Consider the following 12200-nt stretch of genomic DNA (forward strand, 5'->3'; position numbering starts at 1 on the left):
GACCTGAGGCAGCTCTGTATATCAGGCTGGTTCAGCCCAGAGCAGCTGCCCCATTGGGCAGAGAAAAGATACTGAAAAATGGGAGATCTGGGGAAGGCTCCTGGGGACCTGGCCTTGGAGAAAGGAGCTGAAAGGGGCAGAGACACACAGATGAACAAAATAGGCAGTACACAGAAAAGATCAGAAAATTAGGCCTGAGTAGCACTCAGGAATTCATCCAGCTTTGTCAGCTTCAGAACAGCTATCTGTGATACCTTTTATTTTTTCTTGCTTGTTTGTTTGTTTGTTTATTAGTATGCATTTCTAGATTAGTCTTAAAATTCTGGAGGGTGAGATCTTATGGGCATGTTGGAATCCTCTTCCATAGCTAACTGTCCAGACTCTTCGAGAATATTTCCAAATCCTCAGCCTAAACCCCTGTGCTGCATCTTAAATGTAAAGAAGGGAAGACAAGTCCCAGAGGGAGAAGCTGAGCTGCAAAAATGCCTGAAGGCAGGAGCATCAAGCTTGTGGCTCTCACAAATGAGGTGGGATCTGAGCTGACAGATGAGCCCATCTGAAGGCTTGGGGAGGCCAGAGAATAGTAACCATGGCTGAAAGCAGATTGTGTGTGTGTGAAAATGAGCATTCATGAGAAGACAGTGCCCTTGTTTGCTTGTTGTGAATAGAAACACAGAACAAGTTTACAGCAAGCAGAATTATGGGAAAGCAATGAAAAGGGGCATGCAAACACTGTTTATTCATTCTGGGATGAAATCAGGAAGGCCACAGCCCAGTTGGAGCTAAGATTGGCAGGGACAAAGAGAAATATGAAGGGATATTACACATGCCAGCAGCAAGAGGAATTTTGGAGAAACTGTAGGTCTACTGATGTGTAGGAGAGACAACCCAATGGCAGATGACAAGCGAAAGACTAGAGTATTCAATGCCCTTCTTGCATAAGTTTTCATTGGCAAAGCCTCTTCATGTATCCAAAAGGATTTGTGAAGGAGAGGGATGACAAACAGCAGGAGCAACAAGTGAGGGTCTACCAAGAGAAACCACAAGTTATTCACATCCATGTGACCAGATGGAATTCACCAAAGGATGATGATGTGACTACATGGCTGCTGCCCATCTTCAGAAGCTCACAAGGACAGCTTGGACAACTGGATGCTTTGTAAAAACTCAGTAAGTATAGACTGGATGAATGAACTGTTAGATAAATGGAACATTAGATGGACCGTTAGGTCAAAGAATAATAATCAATGTTGTGATGGGCCATCTGGCTGCCAGTAATGAACAGAGGACCCCAGGGAATGACACAAGAGCTGATATTGTTCAGTATTTCCATCGGTCACCAAGCTGATGACACAGAGGACACTTTCAGCACATTTATAGATAATAACAGATTAGAAGCGATGAGTTCCATCTCCATTTGGCAGAGCTGGCAGAGCTTCACTCCAGAAGGGCTTTGAGAAACTTGGGATCTGGTGACTGAATTAATAGGATGGTAAAGACAAGGGAGGGCACAAAAAGCAAAAGGTGGAATGCAGTGTTATGTGCATGGAAGTGCCAATTTCCTCCAGTGTTTCCCCCCTCACCATGCAAGAGGATGATGCAGGCAGCAAGATAGCTCATTACCCAGGTTAAAATGACTCAGTTCTGCTTCAGATCTTGCTTCTATTTCACCAGCTTTTGTATCTGAGCCTCCCATTAACAAAAGTAAATGGACTCTAACATCTTCTAAGCAAGCTTGCTCAGAGATCTCTGAAACAATCAAAAGATGGGGAAAACAATTCGTTGCATATTATGCATGGATTATTGGAATTTTAGATATATTAGGCAATATCTCTATTTATTTATTGAAATTAGCCTAATTGCATGCATATTTATTGTCTGCTGTTCCTTAGTATCTGGGCAAATCAAAGCAGACTGTTTCACTACAGAGATAGCAATTTTGCATATAAAATATGGGCAGTTTTACATCAGACTATTCCATTATTCAGAACCAGAGTTAAAATTAGCAAGCATCTCAACAACCAGATGCATATTTTATCTTCAAGGTACAAGCCCAAATTAGCACCAGCCCCTGCCTCCTACCAAAAGCCCATAATTCTCAGTGGGCTCTTCTACGCCAAGATCACTGAATGAGACAGGCACATCCTATTTTAGTATTAGAGGTACTCCAGGAGTTATCCTCCATCTGCATCCATTTGCTCTGTGTTGGAAAAGTATGCAAGCCTCCAAAGCTGACCTTTTATATTGCCTTTTAAGAAGAAATAAGTTCTGCACTTGCTGGTTCCTATTTCAATGAAAATGCAGCCAAACCTTCGTGCAGAGTTGTATACTTGCCTGGGTTTGCCCCAGAAGCACCAGTTGTATCTCAAAGCTGTCCTTAACAACACAGCCTCTTTCTCCTCAGGCTGGCCAAGAGCTGGGAAGCCCCCAGCACAGAGCAGGCACTGTATCTCACCCACACTAAATAAAAGCCAGAGCCTTTATTTTTGTTGCATGAAAACCACAGAACAGTCCTTTAGCAGATGTTTTCCTCCCAGCAGCTGAAAGCAACCCATCCACTTTCACTCAAACCGGCCTGATCACATCCATTCTGATGTGCCTGCAACACATTCCTAGCTGCTGTAAATCCTAGGGATTGTCGATGCAGTGCTGCTGTGATTTCTCCATCATTTCTGCATTCCTTGGGCTCTTGCCAGTTCTGCCTCCCAGGAGTAAGGAGCCATTGGGTCGTCTTCATTTTAGAAAAGATGTGAGAGGCAAATCTGCCTGCTGAGTGTGGTTCAGCTGAAACCTTTTCCTAAAGGCTTCTGGAAGGCTTTGTAATAGGTAGAACCTTTTGCCTGATCTGGGGTTTGTTTGTGGTGGACCAGGGGATACCAGCTGCAGGAAGGGTGCTGTGATCCACCTAGCAAGCAGGGCTCAGCTTCCTCTTCCCATAGCTGAGCTGAGCTGAGCAACAATATTTGCTGATACTGGCTTGGAGATGTAATGTTTACCAGGACCATTTGCAACCCGAGCAAAGGATGTTTTCAGTAATGGGAAAAGAGCCAAATATCTTACAAGAGAAATATTCCAGCTTTAAGAATTTATTACCACTTCCCAGTAACGTGGGCTGAACTATTAAGTAACCTTGCGCAATTTCCTGGACAGATACATATTAATGGGAGTGCTGTGCACAGATCAAGGGTGAAACACTGTTCACCAAGCCCAGGCCCGTGGGCAAAGCCCTTTGGCCCAGTGCTTATCCAGCAAAGGACAGGGGATGCTGGGGGCTGCAGCAGTTCACAGCATCGCACACCATGAGGCCTCTGGGTGAGGATTTCTCTTATGGATTGTTATCATCGGTCCAGAGAGTGCTGCAATTATTGTGCCAACTTTTCTACATTGCTTTTCAGCTGTAAATGAAATATTGTTGGTCAGTGTGGCAGGTACTCAATTTCTATACCTTCTTTTTTCTCTATACCTTCTTTTTAGTGTGGTAAAATGGAATACAGCTGGTTGTGCTCCACAATATGCACTAGCATAGCAAGCCATGATATGTACTTAGATATCTGATCCTGCTTCTTTCAGTCAGGAGCAATAAGCAATGAACCTGGTGAGAAAAATTCATAGACCGATTATCTAAAAACCTTTTTCAATAAAAATAAATCAATTTCTCCTTTTTTTTTTTTTTTTTTTTTTTTTTTTTTTTTTTTTTTTAGATACCTGGAGAGAGGAAAGCGGATCAAGAGCAAGGCTGAGAATCTGTGGGGCTTTTTGGAAGCCTGAATTGTCACCTATTATCCAAAACTAAAGCTGATCTGCTATTTTGTGAGCTGTGCTCTAACTCGTAACCAACCTTTTGAGGCTGTCATTCTGGAGATATCTCTGCTGAATGGTCCATACAAGCCTTGGCCATTTCTGCTCCTCTGCCAAAGCTGCATTCAGCTCTTGCTGATAGGGTCAGAGTGGTCCTTCTTGCCCGTGGTCATTCTCATTCATGGTCCCTCATCAAAACACACCACAGAAATACAGTGTGAATGTGCAGCACTGAAAACCAAATGTGCCAAAAGGCAGTGAGGAACAGCCTGAGTCCAGATTGCTGAACCAGGACAGAAGGAAAGGGGAACCTCCATGAAGCTACGTGTATGTAGCATCACCTTGGGATTTGTGGCTCCTGAATGGAATCACACAGAGCAGGTTAGTGTCATCAGCTATTCTAAAATTTGTGAAGTCTTAAAGCATTGCTGGATGATTTCATTTCTGGGAGATAACTAGACAAAATAGCCCAACAGGTGGAGATGCTGATGTAGTAGCAGCCATAATAGTGCATGATTCCACCTCTGAAAACCCACTCATCCTTCCTACTGGGGGAAATTGCTGTGATTCTGCTCCATTGCGGAGGCAGTGGGAGGAAGGAGAGAGAGATTCATCCTTCCCTCTGATCACAAAGAAAGGCCAGACCATGCCCTGCCATGCTCCTGAAGCCATAAGGGCTGGGAAAGCGGCCGCCTCCTGACCAAGCTGCCCTCAGTACCATGACCACATCCCCAGTTCCAGCTTCTCAGGAGCAACAGACACCAAGGTCAGTGCCCATTGCTCTTCCTCACTCTTGGACAACTGCAGTGAGAGGCAAGTCCGCAGACAACACCAAGACTTAGCATATTGTATTGGACACATAGATGTTCCTCCAGTTTCAGGACAGTGAAGTTCCCCTTCAGATTTCCCTATGAATGTGTGTCCTGTGCACTGACATCAGACCCACTAGGGCAGTGTCTTTCCCATTAAGCACATACCCTGCTATTTCCAAGCCCCCAGATCAGAGTCCTGGACCTGGCAGAGCACGTTATGCTGAATAAATCTTTCCAGTGTATTCCAAGAAGTACTTTCACTTGTCCAGGCTGTCACCATGCTTTTCACTTGCCATTCCCAATTTAGGTCTGACCCTGCATGTCTTGAGCTGCCTCCCTTCAGCCCTCCTGTTTCCTTTGTAGGGCCCATATTGCACACATGTCCTGGGAAGGGTGTGGTGTGATCAACCCCTTCACAGACTTCTCTGTGTATGCCCAGCAAGCCTTCCCATGCAGGGATTGCTCCACTTCCACATTTTCCACTCAGCATGGAGCAGTTTTATTTTTACCAACACATCACACATACTTCAGAGGCACATTTGAAGTGCAAAGCCCACGTTCTGTGCTTAGACAGCCAGCAAACTGTTACTGAAAAACACTCTGATCGGTGTAGGGCTTACGTAAAATCAGAGTATATAGTCTGACCTGTTTCCAAATGGCTAGAAAATGGCCCTGGAGAGGATAGAGATGTGATTCCCTCTAAATGAGCTATTTTCTCTAATGGAGCCCACACACCAGTCCCCCCAATTGCATTTCTCCAGAGAAAGCAGCAGCAGTCCCACACACACCTCCACTGCAGATTGCTCATCTTTATCCCATGGTGATGTGTGACAGAGCCCCGTCCTGCTCAGCACTGGGGCCTGGGACACTTTGGGATGGGTCTACAATGCAGTAGATCAGAAACCAGCATGCTACTAAGTGCATGTCATTGCTCAGCTGATTGTAGGTGCAAGAAGGAGGAAAGATGATAATCGGAATTATTACAGACAGTTTTATGTTTTCATGTTTAATATGGCTTTTTTTTTCTTTTCCTTTTTCCTCCAAAGGCTGGCTGAGCATTTTACATGAGTGCTGCATCAGCACCATTCCCATTTTACAAGCAGGAAACCGATGCCCAAATAATCACTTGAGCAGAGTACAGCAGCAAACCCCAGCCCACAAGAGAGCAGAACCAAACCTCCTGGCAAATGCAAATCCCCTTCTCCAACCATCTCCATTCAGTTGCTATGCAGCATTTTCTCTCTTTCTCTTCTTCTTCTTTTTTTTTTTTTTTTTTGTAAAAATAACCCATCACAAAGAAAAGAGAACGAGAAGGAAACCGCACACTCCAACATACTTACTTCCATACCGTTGGCATTATTACAAAAATAAAGATTGTTTTTATTATTTATTCACTAGCTTACAAAAATATAAAGTCTGTGGCATTCCCCTAGACCCCGGCAGCAGCTCTATTTGACCCTGGGCGACAGCGCCTGCTTGAAGCGTCTCTTCAGGTCCTGCATGTTGGGGGAGCGCGGCCGCGGGATGACGGTCGGGCGGCGGCGCTCGGCGTGCTGCAGCTTGCTGACCTCCCGGCACAGGTACTGGAACACCTCGCAGACGCCCTGCAAGCTCTCGCTGGTGGAGATCTCGAGGAAGAGGCTGCCCAGTTCGTTGGCCAACTGCAGCCCCTCTTTGGCCTGCACCTGCCTGGCGTGGAGGAGATCCGCTTTGTTCCCCACTACGACGATGGGGATTCGGGCGTCGGGGTGGAGCTGACGGATGTGCTGGTGGAGGGGACGCACCGCCTGGTAGCTGCCGGGGTCCGTGATGGAGTAGACCACAAGGAAGCCCTCTGCCCACTTCATGCACCTCGACAGCGCGTCCGGTGCCTGCACGCAGTCCTCCTGCACCTGTAGCGGGACACAGCAGGGGCTTGGCACGGGACTTGACATGGGGCTGGGAGCACCCGGCCCAGCACAGAGCCCTGCTAAGGGGGTTGAGCTGTGTCCTAGGAGACTCGGACCAGCTGTTTCCTTTTTAGGAAACAGAGGTTCATAAGCTGAGCTCTTGAGTGGCAGAGAATGGATCGTAGCTGAGCAAAGCACAGTGCAGGGCATCCCTTGAGCGGAGTGCGGCTCAGTGGGTAGCAAGAAAAAGGGCTGAGAGCTAAATCTGCCCAAAACACGGCTTCGTGACCCTGTACAATTCAAAGATTCTCAGCCGTACATTCCGGCCAGTGGGGATGACCACTGGGAACCTCTGTGACCCCCCCCCCAAAGATTTTCGACCCCCCGCTCCCCGATCCTCGCGGGTCTGGATCGGAGTCGCCCATACCTGGAGGCAGCCCGGCGTGTCCTGGATGTGCACGGCCACCTGCTCCCCGTCCAGCCGCACCAGGCGAGAGTACAGGCTGCCCGTGTTGGGCTCGTAGTCCCCGATGAAGCGCTTGGTCAGGAACCGCACGATCAGCGCTGAAACAGAGCGGCCGCGTTAGGACGGAGGGATAGGGAGCACAGGGGCGGACGGAGGGACGGACAGCCCGCACTCACCGCTCTTGCCGACGCCGCGGGCCCCCAGCACTGCCAGCCGCAGCTCGGCGCCGGGCGGCCCCGGGGAACACTCGGCGATGGGAGCCAGCAGGAAGGGTTGGGACATGCCCGGCAGGCGCATGGGGCCCGGCTCGTCCCCGCTCGACTCGGCAGCGCCCGACTCGGCCCCCGCCGCCAGCTTTTAAAGGCTCCGCCGGCACCGCCTCGCAGCCGCCCCCGGCAGCACCGCACCGCCCACCGCCTCCCCGCGGCACCCCGCTGCGAGCGCTCCCGGATCGCGGCAGATCCCGGTTGCGTCCACCCGTCCCCGTAGCGCCCGGTGGATGCGGACCCCAAGGATGCTGGGGAAGCCTGGGCAGCGATGCGGCCCGCAGCGGAGAGGCGGCTATGGGGTCTCGGTGGGTTTGTAGGGTGTGGCTCCAGCCCAAGTGGTGACGGAATCACAGAATCATAGAGTATATTGAGTTGCAAGGATCATCGAGTTCAGGTCCTGGTTCCCACAGGTCCTGCATTACGTGTCAGCTCTGCAGCTGGGCTCTCGAGTCATTAGAAAGAAAATGATTTAGTCTTTTATCTCAGTTGTGCATCTGGATGCATCCCTCTGGTGTCAAAATCCCAAAGCCTGAAGTCCCAGCTTGCAGATCAGGAACTAATAAGCTTCAAACACTCCACTTGACCCTGGAGTTTGAAATAAGCTCTTTGCTTTTCTGAACGGAAATAAAGTTTCTGAGGAAAGTTGATCCATGCCGGGCCTGAGGTCACAGCCCAACAGGTAAAGGAGCCTCAAATCCACCAACAGCCCAAATCCCTGTGTGAACCATCCCCAACACCACCCCTACAACAGGACGCTTTGCAAGCACAGAAGTCTTGACAAGTTGAATAGTTCGTTCAAGGGATGCTTCATTTTTATTGTTATCAGAGAGAGAACACAAGTCAGCAGGAAAAAGCACAGAGGACAGCACTTCTTCACATGCCAAGCACTGCTTTCACCTTCCTCCCTCCAAGAGCACAACATACACAACTACAAATCACACTGTTCTTGACTTTCTCTCATCCTCCCTAAGCCCAAGCAAGAGCCCAGGTGCTATGTCTGCTCAGCACTTCTTTGGGAATTCCCAGCGACTCAAGAGCTCAGGGGAAGACTGCCAGAGCAATGCCACCTACTCTGTTCTGCCACCACAGAGGCACTCTCAAAATAAGCCAACCCCTGGCACCATTGGGATGAGGATGGGGAGGGCTCCCTGCACCCCACAGCATCAACAGGCCCCCCAAAAGCTACATTCTACACCGCTTAAATTCTCCCTTTGTGGCTTCCACCTGGTAACACCACTGCTCTGTACTGAAGGGCTACTGTGATTCCCAGCAGTTAACATCATCACTTAAAGCAGAGTCTGTCGAAGTTTGTTATTGTTTGTATTACCCCAATGTCCAAGAACCCTTACAGGAGCATCAAGGCCATTTTTAGCCACAGATTGCTTCTGAAATCTCTCCATCAACACTCCCCATCATGCAGTTTCCCTTTCATAAACAAGATTTCTCCTCTATCACTAAAAGCTTTTGGTTTCCAGAGGTTCATGCTATTGTCATCTGCTCCCATTGTCATGCACCACCACTTGTCTTTGGCCTTGTGCACACTGCAAACACAGCCTATTTTTAAACATTTCTTTATAAAAGAGCTATCAGGGTACATCCAGCACGCCCTTGAAAGAACAGCATTAAAACGAGTCCATTTCAAGCAGATTTCAAACCAGGTGCTGCGCTGTAAGAGCAGCAGCACTAAACATCATCCCCAAAACTTGATCTCCTCTTGTTCCTGGCCAGTTGCAGAGCTCAGGGTGTCCTGCCCAATGCCGGCACCCCAAAGGACAAGGGGTGACAGTCACACACTGATGTGACTGCACAAACCAAGGCAGAACACACCGTGAAGCAACTCATTGCCATGGCCGAAGCCGTTTGGGCTCAGGTTGTTCACATGGCAGCTCAGACCAGCAATGTCCGCAGACCAAGCACTCCTTGCGCATGGGCTTCAAAGCCATTCCAAGGAATCTCATTTCTGAGCTGCAAACCCTACTTGGCAGCACCAGTCTATACTGCTCCATCCAAGACATCCCATACCACCAACCCTACAGTCCCTGTAAGGTCTTTCATACAAAGACTATTCAGCCCAAGTTGTATTCCCACCTCAAGGACTTCTGGCCTTGAGCACCTCCAGGAATGGCAGTTACAAGCTCCGGGCTTGGCTGGCAGGGCTACGTCGTCTTGAGGATGTGGGGTAATGAGCAGCAGCCACAAAGCTTCCCCACGTGCAGAAACACTGGTGAAAACCTCTGTTGTGAGTTAGCACGCCTACACTGTGCCCCCATGAATTTTCAGTAGCACGAGTCCACATTTGAGCATGGCTTTGCCTCCCACTTCTCAATCCCCATTGGTCAGTGGCTGGCCAGTTTGGAGTAGGCATGCACAAAATGGTGACTGACAGCTCGAGGGCTACCACCCAAAGCCACACAGCAGAAAATGGAATCAGGAGCTTCACCCAGAGTTCGGCAGTTTCCAGGTTCCTGAGCTGTACAGGTGCTGAGGATGGGAGCCACATCCCTAGACAGTGCTTGAGCCAAGACAGTTATGAGCACATGAAACCCACTAGCTGCAACTTCATTCTTAAATAGCCATAGGTACCTTTTTCCCCACATAAGGGCAAATTTGCAGCCTGAGTGCCACTGCACAGTGGGAAACACCAGCAGCACTCCTGAATCATAAGGTATTTCCCATACAAATGGCAAGCCCAGATGAACTGTGTCCTTCCTCGACACACCATGAATTATGGGAACCCTCTGCACCTCAAAGTCTCTGCAAAAGCACATGGGAGCACCTGTGTCGGGACAGCCAGGATCACATCCTCTGACAGGTGTGGTCACACAGCTCTTCGCACCCTCTGGACCAGCTGGGGTCATCCCAACACACTACCCATGCAGGATACCATCCTTCAGATTATGATGCTGAGGCACAGACTGGATCAAGGACAAGACAACGTATGTCAGCATTTCCTTCTATCAGATTCAGTGGGAAGATTACAGAAGCATTCATTTGTACGCCCTTGTGGCAGCTGCCTACCTGCCTACCCCCAGGAATGGGAGGTGCCTGCATTTTCCTCACTCCTCAGGCACAGATTCTCTTCCCCAGTCCTTTCTGCCCTTTCACTGACCGTTCCCACTCACACAAAGCATTACCATGCACTCACACTGCCTACACAGTCCGCAAAAAAGCTCAGATCTTGGCATGAGTGATGCACTACAAGATGAAGGTGACAGCTCAGGTTTTCCTGTGTCTCTTCTGAGTATTCAGCAGAGGAGGAAGGGAACCAGCTGCAGTAGTTCAAGGCAGTAAGGACTGACACACTTCAGCCCTCACCTCTGAATTAGGCTGCCTGGAATACACAGCACTACACAGAAGCGTAACAGCTTGTGCTGATCCATGAGCACTCCACTCTCCGTGTGTCATACAAAGGTAATGTGACCAGCAGCTCCAGAATGGTAAGTCTGAATTGGCTGCAAAACTGAAATCGCACTAGCTCAATTATCACAGAAATCTATAGCTTTGCAATCTTCTCCAGGAAGTTTTCCAAAATCATTGTGGAAGAGAACAAAATTCACTGAAGTCTGTTACGATAAGCAGCTGTAGCTGCCACACAAAGCTGCATGGCTTTGCTGGGTAGCCAACAGGACAGCTAACTGCTGATCACAGCACGTGGTTCTAATCCATAGCACCCCAGCAGTAACCAAAAGGCAGCTCCTACAAACCCATGACAAAGTTAAGCCTTTGCCAGTCTGTCCTCCTGAACATGGCAGCAAACCCAAAAAGGCTCTCTTCCCTCACAAACCCAGTTTTATTTTCCATCACTTCTGGGAATGCAGACTAAGGAAAGCATGCCCTCCCGTTCCTCCCAGCTCACACAGATTTCAGACACTCATGATCAGCTACTGCCTGCACAGCAACCTTCAAAATCACCAAGTGGAAAACTCCAGAAACAACAGCTCTCATACGTAGCCTCTGCATACTGTCTATGCCTTTTATTCCAAGCCGCTGAAAGAAATTCAGAAGTTGAAAACTACCCAACGCTTATTCACGGTTGATAATGTTCCCATCAGGATGCTACAGCAAATCCACTCCAGTCTTCACAGTAAAGTATAAAATAACTCACACAAGCATGCATCAGGGGGAAAACAGATGGGAATACCATCCCCAAAGAGCAATCCCATTAATGCATCCCATTTAAGTCTTACAGATACAACGCCTAATGAAAAATGCCCATCTTACAAGTCAAACATTTATTTTAGATTGCTGTGGAAGCTCCCAAGCCAAATAAGCTGATAACAGTCTACAGTTTAATATATACACCCAGCTCCAAGACAAATGCGTTTGCTAACAAAAGCTGAGTGCATAAAGCAGCAGCAAAAGCAAAAGGAGTAGTAAGCCTGCTTCCTTCAGGTGAAGGCAGCACACTCCACATCTAACATGCAATGTCAAAGTACCACACTGCCATCTTCCATCAGCACATGAACAGGTAAGACTTGTTCCATCTTCATCAAGGCACTTTAAGCAGATTCTTCTAAACTATTTAAGAATGCATATTGACTCTGAGATGTTCTAAAAAATCCTTTTACTGGCTACAGTGGTGAAATGACTGTCTTTCCAAAGCCATTTCTCAAAAAGTGCTTTGAAAAAACCATTTCCCCAATTATTCCTTGGTATTAATCTGAGGCCGTTTAGCCAAAAGCTTCTACTGATGGTATCTGAAACCAGCTGTTTTTCCCACTAAAAAAACCTTAACCTTAAGAGACACCGTACTGTTCTTGCTATTTGCTCTCAGTTCGCCGGTGAAATTATTCCATGTCCTCTCATATTACCTCACTAGGTAATCAAAGGAGGATGATCATCATTGAGCAATAGCAAATGTCAGCATCCCCAAGGTTTATGGTCTACATAAATGACTGAACTGATGAGCAAAAGGGGCCGATGTTTTAAACAACCAAGTACTATGTAATGTAAGCTAAAGAAACAA

General features: G+C 48.0%; 1 protein-coding gene across 1 annotated transcript; it reads right to left on the reverse strand.

The window, feature by feature from the left end:
- Positions 1–5966: 5966 nt before the first annotated feature.
- RASL11A (RAS like family 11 member A) lies at positions 5967–12110 on the reverse strand. The gene is made up of 3 exons (XM_010728910.4): positions 7142–12110; positions 6927–7063; positions 5967–6502 (listed from the first exon to the last, which is right to left on the reverse strand). The coding sequence occupies exons 1-3, from the start codon at positions 7260–7262 to the stop codon at positions 6059–6061; spliced, it is 702 nt and encodes a 233-aa protein (XP_010727212.1). The 5' UTR covers positions 7263–12110; the 3' UTR covers positions 5967–6058.
- Positions 12111–12200: the final 90 nt, after the last annotated feature.

Source organism: Meleagris gallopavo, chromosome 1 (genome assembly GCF_905368555.1).
Source record: "Meleagris gallopavo chromosome 1, MGAL_WU_HG_1.1, whole genome shotgun sequence".
NCBI lineage: Eukaryota > Metazoa > Chordata > Aves > Galliformes > Phasianidae > Meleagris > Meleagris gallopavo.